This window comes from Perna viridis, chromosome 3 (assembly GCF_037379345.1).
Source record: "Perna viridis isolate PV_CMFRI_1.1 ecotype Kerala chromosome 3, ASM3737934v1, whole genome shotgun sequence".
In the NCBI taxonomy this organism is placed as follows: domain Eukaryota; kingdom Metazoa; phylum Mollusca; class Bivalvia; order Mytilida; family Mytilidae; genus Perna; species Perna viridis.
Genome location: NC_142447.1, coordinates 13,557,886 through 13,576,257, shown reverse-complemented (window position 1 = coordinate 13,576,257; position 18,372 = coordinate 13,557,886). Strand labels below are relative to the sequence as shown.

The 18,372-nt window shown below is 38.5% G+C and overlaps 1 protein-coding gene across 1 annotated transcript in view; it reads left to right on the top strand.

The window, feature by feature from the left end:
• The window catches only part of LOC148621084 (alpha-2A adrenergic receptor-like), a 31,827-nt gene extending 27,516 nt beyond the window's left edge, over positions 1 to 4,311 (top strand). Inside the window, exon 2 of the mRNA XM_088575124.1 lies at positions 1,600 to 4,311. Within this exon, the coding sequence (XP_088431250.1) occupies positions 1,859 to 3,358 (1,500 nt within the window). The 5' untranslated portion in view covers positions 1,600 to 1,858 and the 3' untranslated portion in view covers positions 3,359 to 4,311. The remainder of the gene's footprint in view (positions 1 to 1,599) is intronic.
• Positions 4,312 to 18,372: the final 14,061 nt, after the last annotated feature.

Below are 18,372 nucleotides of genomic sequence, written 5' to 3'. Positions count from 1 at the left end.
GAGCGCTTCCATATTCACAGCTGAAGCTCGAGCCATATTGTTAGCACTTAAATTGATTACTCAATCTAATCTGTCACAGTTTATTATTTGTTCTGACTCTTTGAGCTGTCTTTTGGCAATTAAGAATCACAAACTGAAAAACACTCTTATTTTACAAATTTTGTATTTTATTCATCGACTTCGGGAATTTGATAAAGAGATTGTTTTTCTCTGGGTACCCAGTCATGTTGGTATTCAGGGGAATTCAGTTGTAGACAGGGTTGCCAAAAAGGCATTAAATGAAATAATAAAGGACGTTAGTTTGCCATACACTGATTTTAAACCTTTAATAAGGAAATATATTTTAAAGATGTGGCAGGACCGTTGGGACGGTCTTGAACACAACAAACTCAATTCCATAAAACCCGATCTAGGCTTTCATCAATCCGGGTCGGGCAATCGCAAAGAGCAAGTGGTCATGACTAGATGCCGCATTGGACATTCTAGATTTACACATGGCCATTTGCTTGTTGGTGATCCTCCACCTGAGTGTATCCCATGTCATTGCCCTTTCTCTATCAAACATGTTCTTCTAGATTGTGTGGATTTTGCCGACACCAGGCAAAATTATTTTGACTGCGCCAATATGTTTGATTTGTTCAAGACCGTTTCATCTGAAAACATCATCGATTTCTTGCGGGACATCGGTTTATTTAATAAAGTCTGAATTGGATACCTTCCTTAGTTTTTCAATATTTTAAATGTTTTATCGAATTTATGTTTCTATATGTATTTTATGTCTTAGGTTCACCTTTTATGTACCTTTTTATATGTAAATAGCTGCTTGTTTTAATTTCATTATTTTATGAAGAGACTTTGATCTTAATTTTAATATTTTCCTTGCATTAAATGTTCTTGCCATGATATGGCCCTGGCCGCCGAAACGGCAATAAACAACAACAATCAATCAATCAATCAATATGTATTATTTTCAACCTTGTCTAAACCGAACCAAATGTAAATAAAAAAGAGGTTCCATTTAGACAGATTTTACTTTAATCCTACTCAAGAATACAAACAGAAAAATAACGATAATCCTTTCTTGTCAGCTGTTGCCATGAAATGAATTCAATAATCAATTACATGTTCTTCTAGAAATGCTACAACATATCTAATACAAAGATTTTGTTTCACGAATTAAAGTAAAACAAATTGATGTAATATTAACACCTGGAAGAGAAATAAAATTCTGAAGAAATTATCTTTGCTAGCAGAAAATTTGTTATATTTTTTCTGAAAACTTTTTAAGTGATTAATTTTTATATGATCTAAGTTATGTCATCATAACACAGCATCCAAAGCAACAATTTGAGCATTGCGATGATGGATGTAAAGAATGTTTTATAGCAATTCTATCATTTGAACCCGTTAATTATTTGAAGATGGTTTTTTATGATGAATCTGATACTTCAGTTTTGCAATAGTGCCGATCAAATTGATCACTTTCCATCATCTAAAAATAATTTTTCCTACAAATGTATCTATAAAATAAAAGTCAAGTGGAAGCAAATTTCAATTTAATAACTACATTTTATTGCTATTATTTTTTTTCTATTTCAGATGCTATTTTACGAGTTACGGTTTAAATTTAAACAAAGGTGAATTAATGTAAGCTAGCATCAAACAGATGTCTACTCAACAAATACATTGATCCATGTATAGCTTCTATTAGTAGAAAGTTTCATCAGAATTAGTATGAAGAATTATAGACAAATTTGCGGTAATGGAATATCAAGAAGAGACCTGACGTGAAGCAAAGTAACAATTTGATACATCGTATGATGCATTATATTAAGATTGGTCTGAAAGTTATTTCATCATGAGTGCTTTGGATAAAATGGTAGGAATGCCAAATATACTGATTAATGAGTCGTTCCCAAACAATTCACCACAGGATGCGTTTTCAAGTAACATTCCGCCAGGATACACACTACCACATTTAATCGTATTTGCTGTTTTAGTTAGCACAATAATGGTCATAATTGTTTTTGGAAATTTACTAGTTGTTGTTGCGATTGCCACTGATAGACAATTAAAGACGATACAGAATTGGTTCATTGCTTCGTTAGCCGTTGCCGACTTGTCATTAGGCTTGATAATCATGCCATTTTCTCTTGCAAATGAACTTATGAGGTACTGGTACTTTGGGCCTATTTGGTGCGATTTATGGAAGGCAATAGATGTTCTCCTGTGCACTGCATCAATTTTGAGTATATGTCTAATAAGTTTGGATAGATACTGGTCAATCACCCGTGCTATAGAGTATTCTAGACAGAGAACTCCTACACGCGCTGCGTTGATGATCACCGCCGTATGGGTACTATCCGTCATTGTATGCGTCCCTCCTTTGATTGGTTGGAAAAATCCACTGCCTATTTCCGAATATCCTCTTTGTCTACTAAGCTCAGATATAGGTTATGTTATATCGTCCTGTATGGGATCATTTTACATTCCTGCCGTTATCATGGTATTTGTTTACTTCAAGATCTACCAAGCAGCTAAACAGCGTGCACGTCGGAGAAGACGTCATAAAAACAATATTAAGGTAAATGAACCCGAAAGTCGACGTTCTTCAAAACAAATTATGATCCAAAATAAAGAACCCACATCACACAGTGACGAAATTGAAAAGCGTTCAATGATATCAGACGATGAAAGTACGTGGCCTGTCTACAAGAAGCAAGGAATGTCCACTCCTGTTGTCGTAGGAGATGAAAATACTTCACTCCTACAGAATATCAAAGCAAGTAAGCAAACAAATCATCTGTCCATATCCGGTAAACCTCAACAAACTGATACATGTGGACATGAAATTGTAATGGAACAGAAATGTCTTCTACAAACTCCTGTAAGCATAAGAGTAACCCATATTACCTCAGACGAAACAACCACTAGGACAGATGATAGTTATTTTTCTGTGTCAAGTAATAATGAAGGAGAAGAAACTCCCAAGAAAACAAAATGCGACATGACGGTTCAATGTCCAGAAATAAGCGTAAACAACTCCGTGAATGATATTCCTAACTTAAATCAAATTGAAAGGCAGAAGAGAAAACTTGCAAAAGCGAGAGAGCGTAGAGCTACAATAGTTCTCGGTTTGGTTATGGCTGCTTTTATATTTTGTTGGTTTCCGTTTTTTACCATTTATATAGTAACATCATTATGCGATTACTGCGTACCGGAAATTATATTCACCATAGCTTTTTGGGCTGGATATTGTAATTCGGCACTTAATCCAATCATATATACTATATTCAATCAAGATTTTAGGAAAGCTTTTCGAAAAATAATTTTCAGAAACATTTTACTCAAAAGGTAACAATGCGCAAAAATTAATCAAAGCCGCTCGGAAATGTCAATTTCGAAACGGAAATGTAAACTATGAATTTCAAATAGACTCGATAATGTTATAATTTGATAACCAAATCTTTCTTGCCAGAAATCTATGCGCAAAAATTTAAACCAGTCGAGTAATGGATGATGTTCTAAAGCTAAAAATATGTTTCATGTCGAGTTACTGAATAGTTGATTTTTCGTGTAAGTACGCTGCAGCAGCATGCCTTTAAATCAATACAGTGCATTGCGAATTAATTTAAGAATTGATGAAACCGAATTAAGATTAAAAGTTGACACAAATGTAGTTTATTCATATTGATCCATTCACTTTTATCCAACACATTTGTTATAAATTCAGTTCTAAAACAAAAACAATCGGCTACTCTCTTTTTCGAATAAAGATTTCCAAATAGGAAAACTGGTCAGGTAAGACTTCCTTAAGGAGGTAGACCTAGGGTAAGGGACATAGCTCTTACAAATCATTGACACATTGTATCCACCAATTTACATCAATCTCATGTAAGCATCAAAGTAACTTGGACTAATTTCATTTTGTTTCAAAAGAAACCTTGCAAAGCTTTGGTGAAATTGAATATGATACAAACATATCACTGATTTCAAGAGTTACGTCCCTTGTCCTAGGTACACAACCTATTGGAGAGTAACAATTTTCTTTCGTCAATTTTGTTCAAATATTGTACAAATACATTGAGGTCTAATAATAGGGAGTAAAAGCCTTAAAAGCATGAACTTGATATAGTTTTCATTGCTAGAAGACAAACCTGTGTGATGTCAACCAATTATCACATTACATTCATTTTCATACTTCCTACATGTACGTATGTATTCATGGCCAGCAGCTGGTATAGTATTAATCAGTCTATGAAAGTGTCTCGTATAGTAAAATTATAAAAATAAAACTTTGTTTGATCTAAACTAATTTATCATTTGACTTGCACAAAGAATTATTTAAGTACCATTCTGTGTAAGAATCAGGCAATGGGTGGCACATCATAATTCTCAATTTGGTCTTTTTTGCCTCATATATATTCAAGACATCTAGAAAACAACTAAAAAACTATCTTAATTTATTCTGAAGCATCTGTTTGTTTTTGTTTGTTTATTGGGGTTTAACGCCCGCGCAGCAATATTTCAGCTATATTCAGGCGATGAACATGAAGTGGATGATAAAATGAACATGAAATGATGAAATGAAAAATGGGTAGGACACAAGGATAATGGGGTCGAGAAATTTGTTTGTTTGTTTGTTGGGGTTTAACGTCCGAGCAGCAATATCTCAGCTATATTCAGACAATGAACATGAAATGGATGATAAAATGAACATGAAATGAAAAAAAGAAAGGATGGGTCACAAGGATAATAGGGTCAACAAATTTTGATTGCCACTGGAAAATGGGGGGAATGGGTAAGATCGGGCAATTTAGCCTCCTGAGGCGGAGCGCAAAGGTTCCTACTCCTATCGAATACCACAGCAGGGTTCTTTAACGTGGGAGGAATGTGGCATCTTTCCCAACACGGTGCACCACTATGGTTTGCGGTCAGGTTTTCCGTATTATAGCCTGACAACCCCAGCAAGTAACACGCCAGGGGTACCCCATTCCACCACCTGGGGCACACATCCCAGTTGCTCTGTGGGCAGAGCGCCTAGCTCCTGGCTAGGTTTCTGAGCACTATTTAGTCGCTTTTTACGACAAGCTTAGCGCTGCTGCAGGCCTATTCTTTTGACACCCGGACCTGTACGGGGCTCGAGAAATTTTGATTGCCACTGGAAGTAGGGAGAGGTGGGTAAAGTCGGGCAATTTAGCCTCCTGTGGCGGAGCCTAATGATTCCTACTCCGGAAGAATACCATAGTAGGGTTCTTTAACGTACGAGGAACGTGGCATCTTTCCCAACATGGTCCACCACTATGGGTTGCGGTCAGGTTTTCCGTATTATAGCCTGACAGCCCCAGCATGTAACATGCCAGGGGTACCCCATTCCACCACCTCGAGCACACAACCCAGTTACTATGTGGGCAGTCAGAATGTTGGTTTGTTGAGGTTTAACGTTGGAGCAGCTATATTTCAGCGCCCAACCCCCCCCCCCCCCGGCTAGGTTTCTGAGCACTACTTAGTCGCCTTTTACGACAAGCTTAGCGCTGCTTCATGCCTATTCTTCCGACCTGAAGCATCTGTGATGTAGATATTTTTTGACAGCTTATATAAGGAAAAACTACGGGAAAATGTTCCCGGCATTTTGTCATAGTGCATTTCAACCAAGTGTGACCTATCAATATCTTAAAAAGGCAAATTTGGCATCACATTTTTCGTGCTATATCTCCTGAATAGATTTATATTTTACAATAATTCCACTTCTAAAGATACAATTGTTACGTTTGTTTGTTTGTTGGGGTATAACATCCGAGCAGCAATATTTCAGCTATATTCAGACAATGAACAGCCCCGTGCAGGTCCGGGTGTTAAAAGAATAGGCGTGCAGCAGCGCTAAGCTTGTCGTAAAAGGCGACTAAATAGTGCTCAGAAAACCCTAGCCGGGGACTAGGGCGCTCTGCCTACAGAGTAATTGGGATGTGTGCCCCAGGTGGTTGAATGGGGTACCCCTGGCGTTTTACATGCTGGGGTTGTCAGGCTATAATACGGAAAACCTGACCGCAAACCATAGTGGTGCACCGTGTTGGGAAAGATGCCACGTTCCTCGCACGTTAAAGTACCCTGCTGTGGTTTTCGATAGGAGTAGGAACCTTTGCGCTCCGCCACAGGAGGCTAAATTGCCCGACCTTACCCATCCCCCCTTTTTCCAGTGACAATCAAAATTTGTCGACCCCATTCTCCTTGTGTCCCACCCCTTTTTCCATTTATCATTTCATGTTCATTTTATCATCAATTTCATGTTCATCGTCTGAATATAGCTGAAATATTGCTGCTCGGACGTTAAACCCCAACAATCAATCAGACAATGAACATGAAATAGATGATAAAATTAACATGAAATGATGAAATGAAAAAGGGATGAGACACAAGGACAATGGGGTCGACAAATTTTGATTGCCACTGGAAATAGGGAGAGATGGGTAGGGTCGGGCAATTTAGCCTCCTGTGGCGGAGCCCTATGGTTCCTACTCCGGGAGAATGTTCACAGTAGGGTTCTTTAACGTGCGAGGAACGTGGCATCTTTCCCAACACGGTGCACCACTATGGTTTGCGGTCAGGTTTTCCGTATTATAGCCTGACAACCCCAGCATGTAACACGCCAGGGGTACCCCATTCCACCACCCGGGGCAAACATCCCAGTTGCTCTGTGAGCAGAGCGCCCTAGCCCCCGGCTATGGTTCTGAGCACTATTTAGTCGCCTTTTACGACAAGCCTAGCGCTGCTCCAGGCCTATTCTTTTAACACCCTGACCTGCACGGGGCTCAATTGTTACGAGATCTCGATACTTTATTGTAAACCAATAGTACCGATTAACAAATCCAAAGGCAGTCGATTTATCGGTGTCTTTTATATCAAAGTGAGAATATTATGTTTAGTTTTGTTCTTTGAATAAGTTCAGAGCAATGACAGCTTTTTCTGGCCGTGTAGATTTTCATTTGAAGACCTAAGCAATCCTGAAAGAAGTAAAAATCTTGAAGACGATGAGCAACAAATCACATGACATGAATAATTTTACGGATCTACATTTTGCTGAGTGAGTAATTGGGGATTATTTTGTAAAAGTAACGAATACTTGATCTAACCAATTCCTAATTGAATGAGATATCTTATACAAAGCTTTTGAAATTGCATCGTTTATTTTTTCTGACAACCTTCAGTATCAGTTTGCATCAAGGTACTTATGATCCACCAATGAAAAATTACAAATTTATGCTTTACCAAGGAAGTCGATTAGTACGATAGTTTCAAAAAATATATACAAAATACAATATCCCTCGTTTTATCAAAGGTAAAATTTGAATTGCCCCGTGCAGGTCAGGGTGTTAAAAGAATAGGCCTGCAGCAGCGCTAAGCTTGTCGTAAAAGGCGACTAAATAGTGCTCAGAAAACCCTAGCCGGGGACTAGGGCGCTCTGCCTACAGAGTAATTGGGATGTGTGCCGCAGGAGGTGGAATGGGGTACCCCTGGCGTGTTACATGCTGGGGTTGTCAGGTTATAATACGGAAAACCTGACCGCAAACCATAGTGGTGCACCGTGTTGGGAAAGATGCCACGTGCATCGCACGTTAAAAACCCTTACTATGGTATTCTCCCGGAGTAGGAACCATAGGGCTCCGCCACAGGAGGCTAAATTGCCCGACCATACCCACCTCTCCCTATTTTCAGTGGCAATCAAAATTTGTCGACCCCATTGTCCTTGTGTCCCATCCCTTTTTTCATTTCATGTTCATCGTTTGAATATAGCTGAAATATTGCAGCTCGGACGTTAAACCCAACAAACAAACAAAATTTGAATTCCTTTGAAAGTTTTATTGCTAAGTTCATTTTTTTCCCTGTCATTATGCCTAGCTTATAAGCAAACCTTCCTTTGATGGGAAGGCATAAAAAAACTTAAGCGGAAAAAAATTGCATATATATTCAAGAAATTAACAGCTTAAAAATCATATATATACTGAAATCAATATAGCCAATAACTGTTAGGATGTTGAAGCAAACATGAAAAAAAATGCATCACAAAACATCAAATTTAATACCTTAATCTTTAATCTTTTAGACTGAATGAATAAAAGTTCACGCATATGATATGATATGATACAGTTGGGTTGTTAAATTGTTGATCGATTGATTGTTGGGTTTAACGCCCGAACAGCAATATTTCAGCTATATTCAGGCGATGAAAAGGATGATGATGAAATGAAAAAAGGGATAGGACAGACACGAGGATAATAGGGTCGACAACTTTTGAATGCCAAAAGAAAAAGGGAGAGATGGGTAGGGTCAGCCAAAATAGCTTCCTGTGGCGGAGCGCAAAGGTTCCAACTCCGACAGAATACTACAGCAAGGTTCTTTAACGTGCGAGGAACGTTTGTTTGTTTGTTGGGGTTTAACGTCCGAGCAGCAATATTTCAGCTATATTCAGACGATGAACATGAAATGGATGATAAAATGAACATGAAATGAAGAAAAAGGATTGGACACAAGGATAATAGGGTCGACAAATTTTGATTGCCACTGGAAAAAGGGGGATGGGTAAGGTCGGGCAATTTAGCCTCCTGTGGCGGAGCGCAAAGCTTCCTACTCCTATGGATAACCACAGCAGGGTTCTTTAACGTGCGAGGAACGTGGCATCTTTCCCAACACGGTGCATCACTATGGTTTGCGATCAGGTTTTCCGTATTATAGTCTGACAACCCCAGCATGTAACACGCCAGGGGTACCCCATTCCACCACCTGGGGCACACATCCCAGTTGCTCTGTGGGCAGAGCGCCTAGCCCCGCGCTAGGTTTCTGAGCACTATTTAGTCGCCTTATACGACAAGCTTAGCGCTGCTGCAGGCCTATTCTTTTAACACCCGGACCTGCACGGGGAGTTTGAGTGAATAGAATGCTTTCTATAGTGCACCACTATGGTTTGCGGTCATGTAACCGGTATCATAGTCTCAAACCCAAGCATGTAAAACGCCAGGCGTACCCTATTCCACCACCTGGGGCAAACAAACCAGTTGCTCTTCCGGCAGTTTGTTTTGTTGGGGTTTAACGTCCGAGGAGCTATATTCAGATGATAAAATGAAAGATGGATGGGACACAAGGACAATGGGGTCGACAAATTTTAATTGCCACCTGCACGGGGCTTCATCATAAATGAAAAATTATCCATTCGAAATTATTCAATATCAGCATCATAATTTAAGATCATTTATATAAACCACAAATGTTCTTCATATATATATTTTAATAAAGTTGAAACAACATAGGGAAAATGATGTTACATATTGTATGGTGTTTGTAGTTGCAAACTAAAGAAAAAATAAACCGAACTCTAGTTCAGCTTTCGTAAAAAAAATTTAGTTCGACTTAAATAGTATCTATTTCTCCCTATGAGCTATACGTTCTTTTAACTCACACGCAAAAAAAATGATCCTTTTTGCTATAAGAAATATATCGGCACCTGATATTGTTGGGTATGATACAAAAATAACAACTTATATTAATACATTATTAAAAGTCTATAAACAGAACGAGTTATAGAAATTCTAGTAGATTTAAACCATCTCAAAACCCACCTTTGAGATGAAATTAATACTCAATCTGTTTTGTTATGATATGTTAATCACTTTTCTTAATTGGGTCTTGGATTTTCAACCCGATTCCAAGTAAAATGGTAATTTTCGAAATAAAATAATTTTGGACGGTCCTAAACGGCATTACGATGCGCACAATCAAAATATAATGTTTTGTTTTTAAATATATATTATAGTAATGCAAATCGTTCACATTCTAAACTTTTATCAAACGGATAAACGAGAAAAACAAAGGAAGACACCAATTTTATTTTCCAATAATTCCCATAATTAGATAAATTAAGAGAAAAGATTGTTTTTTTTTGTTTGGGTTTAACGTCAGAGCAGCAATATTTCAGCTATACTCAGACGATGAACATGAAATTGATGATAAGATGGGGATGGGACACAAGGACAATGGGGTCGACAAATTTTGATTGCCACTGGAAATAGGAAGAGATGGGTAGGGTCGGGCAATTTAGCCTCCTGTGGCGGTGTTTGTTTGTTTGTTGGGTTTTAACGTCCGAGCAGCAATATTTCAGCTATATTCAACCCCGTGCAGGTCCGGGTGTTAAAAGAATAGGCCTACAGCAGCGCTACGCTTGTCGTAAAAGGCGACTAAATAGTGATCAGAACCCTACCCGGGGCTAGGGCGCTCTGCCCACAGAGCAACTTGGATATGTGCCCCAGGTGGTGGAATGGGGTACCCCTGGGTTGTCAGGCTATAATACGGAAAACCTGACCGCAAACCATAGTGGCGCACCGTGTTGGGAAAGATGCCACGTTCCTCGTACGTTAAAGAACCCTACTGTGGTATTCTCCCGGAGTAGGAACTATAGGGCTCCGCCACAGGAGGCTAATTTGCCCGACCCTACCCACCTCTCCCTATTTCCAGTGGCAATCAAAATTTGTCGACCCCATTATCCTTGTGTCCCATCCCTGTTTCATTTCATCGTCTGAATATAGCTGAAATATTGCTGCTCGGACGTTAAACCCCAACAAACAAAACAAAAATCTCATTAAATCTCTCGCTTTAATAATGCCATGACATCGGTATATTGCACAGTTCAAGGAAAACCAATGGTAGTGGTAAAACGGGAGTAAAAAAGTGTGCCGTATGCAAACTTAGAGAAAATAAAGAAAACCATAATTACATGTAGCTGCAAATGTGGTTGTTGAGCAGGGATGGTATTGACACGGTTAAAGGGTGTGTTAGTCTTGTTCTCGAAAAAGGAACTCCTTTCCACTGTTGAAAGCATGCACAATTAAAAACAGAACACAATTTGGTACCCAGTTTATTTCTTCCGAGTACCAGACCTGTTTAGCCCTACAATTTAAGCGTAGTTTTTACGATATCGCTCTACGATTTTGAATTTCTCCATAATACACGTGTTATAATGACACAAAGTTCAATATACCACGAGTCATTTTTAACAAAAATACGGCTAAACTATGCTCTGTCTTGGTTCATTAATGTGAAGATAAAAAAGGAACAAAACGTTATTTATCATATTTTATTTTCTGTTTGTTTGTTTGGGGTTTAACGTCCGAGCAGCAATATTTCAGCTATATTCAGACGATGAACATGAAATGAAAAAAAAAGGATGGGACACAAGGATAATAGGGTCGACAAATTTTGATTGCCACTGGAAAAAGGGGGGATGGGTAAGGTCGGGCAATTTAGCCTCCTATGGCGGAGCGCAAAGGTTCCTACTCCTATCGAATACCACAGTAGGGTTCTTTAACGTGCGAGGAACGTGGCATCTTTCCCAACACGGTGCACCACTATGGTCATATTTTAACATCGTATTCACACAAAATAGGTCTCCATAGACAAGAATGTAATATATACTAAAGAAACAACCTTTCAACAAGCTTTTAAATACGAGTTATTGGTCCAGTCTAATGAAGGTGCAAGGTAACTAGCCCTTTCTTTTTAAATAAAGAAATGAAGAGGCTCACGTAACCTTCCCCGCTAGTGGCATAATTCCATATAATCGACAAATTTGAAATTTGTTAGACCCATAATTATATTCGTATATACTATTCAACATTTGTCACGGCTATGTTGAGAGTTTGTTAATTGTTCAATGTACAAACACTGACACAAACATTATATAATATAAAGCCTGATTTTTATAACAAACCATACATGATAGCTACAAAATGCATTCAAGAGTACAAATCTATTTTGGTCAAACAGTGCAATAATTGTTTTCCCCAGTTCTTTCAAACCTTTTTCATATAAATGTCTATTCGGAACTCTGCAATGCAAAACCGTCGGCGATTATCAATTTACATGTAGATTATGGTCGACGCTGACAGTCATTGTCACGTAAAAACATATTTGTATGCCCTGGGTCAAGAGTTTGTAGTAATAAAGTCCCTGAATGGTAACGGAAATGAGATCTGCAATTCGATGTCAAATCCAATCTTTTCAATTTGAACTGCTTTTTGTGGTTCTGACAGATATTTTTGTGCTTCAGTGCGATCAAGTTCATCAAAGGAAGTACACAGATGAATTGAACCTAATTTGTTATGTGTCAAGGGAATGTCACTTAATATTTCAATTGTTCTAACACTAAATTTTTGTTGTCTTAGCCAGTAGAAAGAAAATGAAATTCATTATCAAAAGATCAAGAAATTCAGTCAGGTAATGTAAATGATGTACGGGTCGAGAATTGTGATACCATAAATACTGCAAATTCAACATATACCTCAAAAGCAGATTATCTTGGTTTGGTGATTTTATAAGCAAGCAAAAGCGAACTCGTGTAACGTAATGCATTTTTCTATGTTAAACAAATATAGCCCCGTGTCGGTCCGGGTGTTAAAAGAATAGGCCTGCAGCAGCGCTAAGCTTGTGTCCAATCCCATTTTTCATTTCATCATCATTTCACGTTCATTTTATCATCCACTTCATGTTCATCGCCTGAATATAGCTGAAATCTTGCTGCTCAAGTCACATGTGTTCTCAAATATCACTTTTAGATATATGAAGAAATTGACCCCTGTGATTTAAAAATGTACATGTTTTACGCTTGATTTACATAATCGACAGTTTGATAATATTCCACTGAGTAGTTTTAGAAAAAGATTTTTTAAAGAATAGTAAACGACAGACAACGACGGACGCCAAGAGCTCACGTGGCCTTTTTATACCAGGTGAGCTAAACTTTAAAAAAGGAATACACATGGACGAGCGAAAATCATATCATGTATTGATTGCATGAGCCTGTTGCCACGTTCTAAAGCTTTTGTTTGTTTGCTTGTTGGTGTTTAACGTCCGAGCAGCAATATTTCAGCTTTATTCAGGCCCCGTGCAGGTCCGGGTGTTAAAAGAATAGGCCTGTAGCAGCGCTACGCTTGTCGTATAAGGCGACTTAATAGTGCTCAGAAACCTAGCCGGGGGCTAGGCGCTCTGCCCACAGAGCAACTGAGATGTGTGCCCCAGGTGGTGGAATGGGGTACCCCTGGCGTGTTGCGTGCAGGGGTTGTCAGGCTATAATACGAAAAACCTGACCGCAAACCATAGTGGTGCACCGTGTTGGGAAAGATGCCATGTTCCTCGCACGTTAAAGAACCCTACTGTGGTATTCTCCCGGAGTAGGAACCATAGGGCTCCGCCGCAGGAGGCTAAATTGCCCGACCCTACCCACCTCTCCCTATTTCCAGTGGCAATCAAAATTTGTCGACCCCATTATCCTTGTGTCCCATCCCTGTTTCATTTCATCGTCTGAATATAGCTGAAATATTGCTGCTCGGACGTTAAACCCCAACAAACAAAACAAAAATCTCATTAAATCTCTCGCTTTAATAATGCCATGACATCGGTATATTGCACAGTTCAAGGAAAACCAATGGTAGTGGTAAAACGGGAGTAAAAAAGTGTGCCGTATGCAAACTTAGAGAAAATAAAGAAAACCATAATTACATGTAGCTGCAAATGTGGTTGTTGAGCAGGGATGGTATTGACACAGTTAAAGGGTGTGTTAGTCTTGTTCTCGAAAAAGGAACTCCTTTCCACTGTTGAAAGCATGCACAATTAAAAACAGAACACAATTTGGTACCCAGTTTATTTCTTCCGAGTACCAGACCTGTTTAGCCCTACAATTTAAGCGTAGTTTTTACGATATCGCTCTACGATTTTGAATTTCTCCATAATACACGTGTTATAATGACACAAAGTTCAATATACCACGAGTCATTTTTAACAAAAATACGGCTAAACTATGCTCTGTCTTGGTTCATTAATGTGAAGATAAAAAAGGAACAAAACGTTATTTATCATATTTTATTTTCTGTTTGTTTGTTTGGGGTTTAACGTCCGAGCAGCAATATTTCAGCTATATTCAGACGATGAACATGAAATGAAAAAAAAAAGGATGGGACACAAGGATAATAGGGTCGACAAATTTTGATTGCCACTGGAAAAAGGGGGGATGGGTAAGGTCGGGCAATTTAGCCTCCTATGGCGGAGCGCAAAGGTTCCTACTCCTATCGAATACCACAGTAGGGTTCTTTAACGTGCGAGGAACGTGGCATCTTTCCCAACACGGTGCACCACTATGGTCATATTTTAACATCGTATTCACACAAAATAGGTCTCCATAGACAAGAATGTAATATATACTAAAGAAACAACCTTTCAACAAGCTTTTAAATACGAGTTATTGGTCCAGTCTAATGAAGGTGCAAGGTAACTAGCCCTTTCTTTTTAAATAAAGAAATGAAGAGGCTCACGTAACCTTCCCCGCTAGTGGCATAATTCCATATAATCGACAAATTTGAAATTTGTTAGACCCATAATTATATTCGTATATACTATTCAACATTTGTCACGGCTATGTTGAGAGTTTGTTAATTGTTCAATGTACAAACACTGACACAAACATTATATAATATAAAGCCTGATTTTTATAACAAACCATACATGATAGCTACAAAATGCATTCAAGAGTACAAATCTATTTTGGTCAAACAGTGCAATAATTGTTTTCCCCAGTTCTTTCAAACCTTTTTCATATAAATGTCTATTCGGAACTCTGCAATGCAAAACCGTCGGCGATTATCAATTTACATGTAGATTATGGTCGACGCTGACAGTCATTGTCACGTAAAAACATATTTGTATGCCCTGGGTCAAGAGTTTGTAGTAATAAAGTCCCTGAATGGTAACGGAAATGAGATCTGCAATTCGATGTCAAATCCAATCTTTTCAATTTGAACTGCTTTTTGTGGTTCTGACAGATATTTTTGTGCTTCAGTGCGATCAAGTTCATCAAAGGAAGTACACAGATGAATTGAACCTAATTTGTTATGTGTCAAGGGAATGTCACTTAATATTTCAATTGTTCTAACACTAAATTTTTGTTGTCTTAGCCAGTAGAAAGAAAATGAAATTCATTATCAAAAGATCAAGAAATTCAGTCAGGTAATGTAAATGATGTACGGGTCGAGAATTGTGATACCATAAATACTGCAAATTCAACATATACCTCAAAAGCAGATTATCTTGGTTTGGTGATTTTATAAGCAAGCAAAAGCGAACTCGTGTAACGTAATGCATTTTTCTATGTTAAACAAATATAGCCCCGTGTCGGTCCGGGTGTTAAAAGAATAGGCCTGCAGCAGCGCTAAGCTTGTGTCCAATCCCATTTTTCATTTCATCATCATTTCACGTTCATTTTATCATCCACTTCATGTTCATCGCCTGAATATAGCTGAAATCTTGCTGCTCAAGTCACATGTGTTCTCAAATATCACTTTTAGATATATGAAGAAATTGACCCCTGTGATTTAAAAATGTACATGTTTTACGCTTGATTTACATAATCGACAGTTTGATAATATTCCACTGAGTAGTTTTAGAAAAAGATTTTTTAAAGAATAGTAAACGACAGACAACGACGGACGCCAAGAGCTCACGTGGCCTTTTTATACCAGGTGAGCTAAACTTTAAAAAAGGAATACACATGGACGAGCGAAAATCATATCATGTATTGATTGCATGAGCCTGTTGCCACGTTCTAAAGCTTTTGTTTGTTTGCTTGTTGGTGTTTAACGTCCGAGCAGCAATATTTCAGCTTTATTCAGGCCCCGTGCAGGTCCGGGTGTTAAAAGAATAGGCCTGTAGCAGCGCTACGCTTGTCGTATAAGGCGACTTAATAGTGCTCAGAAACCTAGCCGGGGGCTAGGCGCTCTGCCCACAGAGCAACTGAGATGTGTGCCCCAGGTGGTGGAATGGGGTACCCCTGGCGTGTTGCGTGCAGGGGTTGTCAGGCTATAATACGAAAAACCTGACCGCAAACCATAGTGGTGCACCGTGTTGGGAAAGATGCCATGTTCCTCGCACGTTAAAGAACCCTACTGTGGTATTCTCCCGGAGTAGGAACCATAGGGCTCCGCCGCAGGAGGCTAAATTGCCCGACTCTACCCACCTCTCCCTATTTCCAGTGGCAATCAAAATTTGTCGACCCCATTGTCCTTGTGTCCCATCCCTTTTTCATTTCATCATATTTTCATGTTCATTTTATCCTCAATTTCATGTTCATCGTCTGAATATAGCTGAATATTGCTGCTCGGATGTTAAACCCCAACAAACAAACAAACAATTTTTCATGAAGCATAAATATTGAAAACATAAGACTTGCCACCGGGAATGCATTAATCACGGTTACATCACGATCCCCAAATGGCTTTATCTTCATATTAACCCTTGCGTCTAGACGAGATACATGGTAAAATAATGACAAATGTAATAACAGCGATATCGGTATTACATATGTCAACAAATTACAACATTGCTATGTTTAAACACTATCGATTTGGACATTTCATATTAATATTCCTTCCTCGTTTTAATGACCAAATCACCATTACTCGAAATTCCATAATCATTACGAACTTGACATAATAAAGTTTCATAACAAATAAGCTATCTTGATTAATTAGTCTGATTACTACAAAGATGTTTGTGTACACTTTAAAATAGTAAATTGGTATTATAACCTACATTTTAGGGTACGTACACACCTACTTACTTTATATAACAAATTCATAATTAAAATGAGATTATTACTAAGCCAATTACAGTGTAAAATACATAATGGTAACGACACATTTAAATACAAACGACTTTATTCAGCATTGAATGTATACGTTTTATACGTTTTAATTTGTTTGTTGGGGTTTAACGTCCGAGCAGCAATATTTCAGCTATATTCAGACGATGAACATGAAATGGATGATGAAATGAAAAAAGAGACAAATTTTGATTGCCACTATAAAAAGAGGGATGGGTAAGGTCAGGCAACTAAGCCTCCTGTGGCGGAGCGCAAAGGTTCCTACTCCTATCGAATACCATAGCAGGGTTTTGCTTGTCGTGGCAATCAAAATTTCTCGACCCCAATGTCCTTGTGTCTCATCCCGTTTTTCATTTCATCATCATTTCATGTTCATTTTATCATCCGTTTCATGTTCATCGTCTGAATGTAGCTGAAATATTGCTGCTCGGGCGTTAAACCCCAACAATCAATCAATCAATCATTTTTCATTTCATGTTCATTTTCTGAATATAGCTGAAATATTGCTGCTCGGACGTTAAACCCCAACAAACAAACAAACAAACATGTTCATTGTCTGAATATAGCTGAAATATTGCTGCTCGGACGTTAAACCCCAACAAACAAACAAACATGTTCATTGTCTGAATATAGCTGAAATATTGCTGCTCGGACGTTAAACCCCAACAAACAAACAAAACAAATCCACTAATTGTAGTTTAAAATTTAGGAGCAATGTTAAGTGAGGTAATAAAAACAAGCGATCATTGTTATTTGCCAATGCTTAGATCAGTGGCATACTACAAGACCATAGTTATTGTAAATTTCTGTTTTTACCAAAAAAAGTTGTTTTCTTTCATATCATGACCAAGAAGCTTAAGATGTGAGACATTGAGTAAAAGCAACTATAATTACACATGATTTTTTTCATTGACCCATTATAAGTATTTTGCGTTACTTTTGTTTACGTTCTTCCTTTGTTTGATGTTAATTTTCCAGTCTTCATAGTCATTAAGTATTACGAAGTCAGTGTTATCATTAAATATTACTTCATAGTTAATGATGATAGCGGTGGATCTGTTTGTTTATATTTCATTAATCCTGGACAACTTCAATCTGTTTAGGGTCAAATATAGAACATATGATTAAGATGTGATCCAAGAAAGTGTCATTTCATAATATGAGTTTTCTTCAATTAATTACTGCACTCGTGCAGGTCCGGGTGTCAAAAGAATAGCGCTAAGCTTGTCGTAAAAGGCGACTAAATAGTGCTAAGAACACTAGCCGGGGGCAAGGGCGCTCTGCCCACAGAGCAACTGGGATGTGTCCCCCAGGTGGTAGAATGGGGTACTCCTGGCGTGTTACATGCTGACGTTGTCAGGCTATAATACGGAAAACCTGACCGCAAACCATAGTGGTGCACCGTGTTGGGAAAGATGCCATGTTCCTCGCACGTTAAAGAACCCTGCCGTGGTATTCGATAGGAGTAGGATTTGTTTGTTGGAGTTTAACGCCCGAGCAGCTATATTCATGCGATGAACATGAAGTGGAGGAAAAAATGAACATGAAATGATAATCCCCGGCTAGGGTTGAGCACTATTCAGTCGCTTTTACGACAAGCTTGGCGCTGCTGCAGGTCTATTCTTCTGACACCCGGACCTGCATGGGTCGATAGGAGTAACCTGCTCCGCCACAGGAGG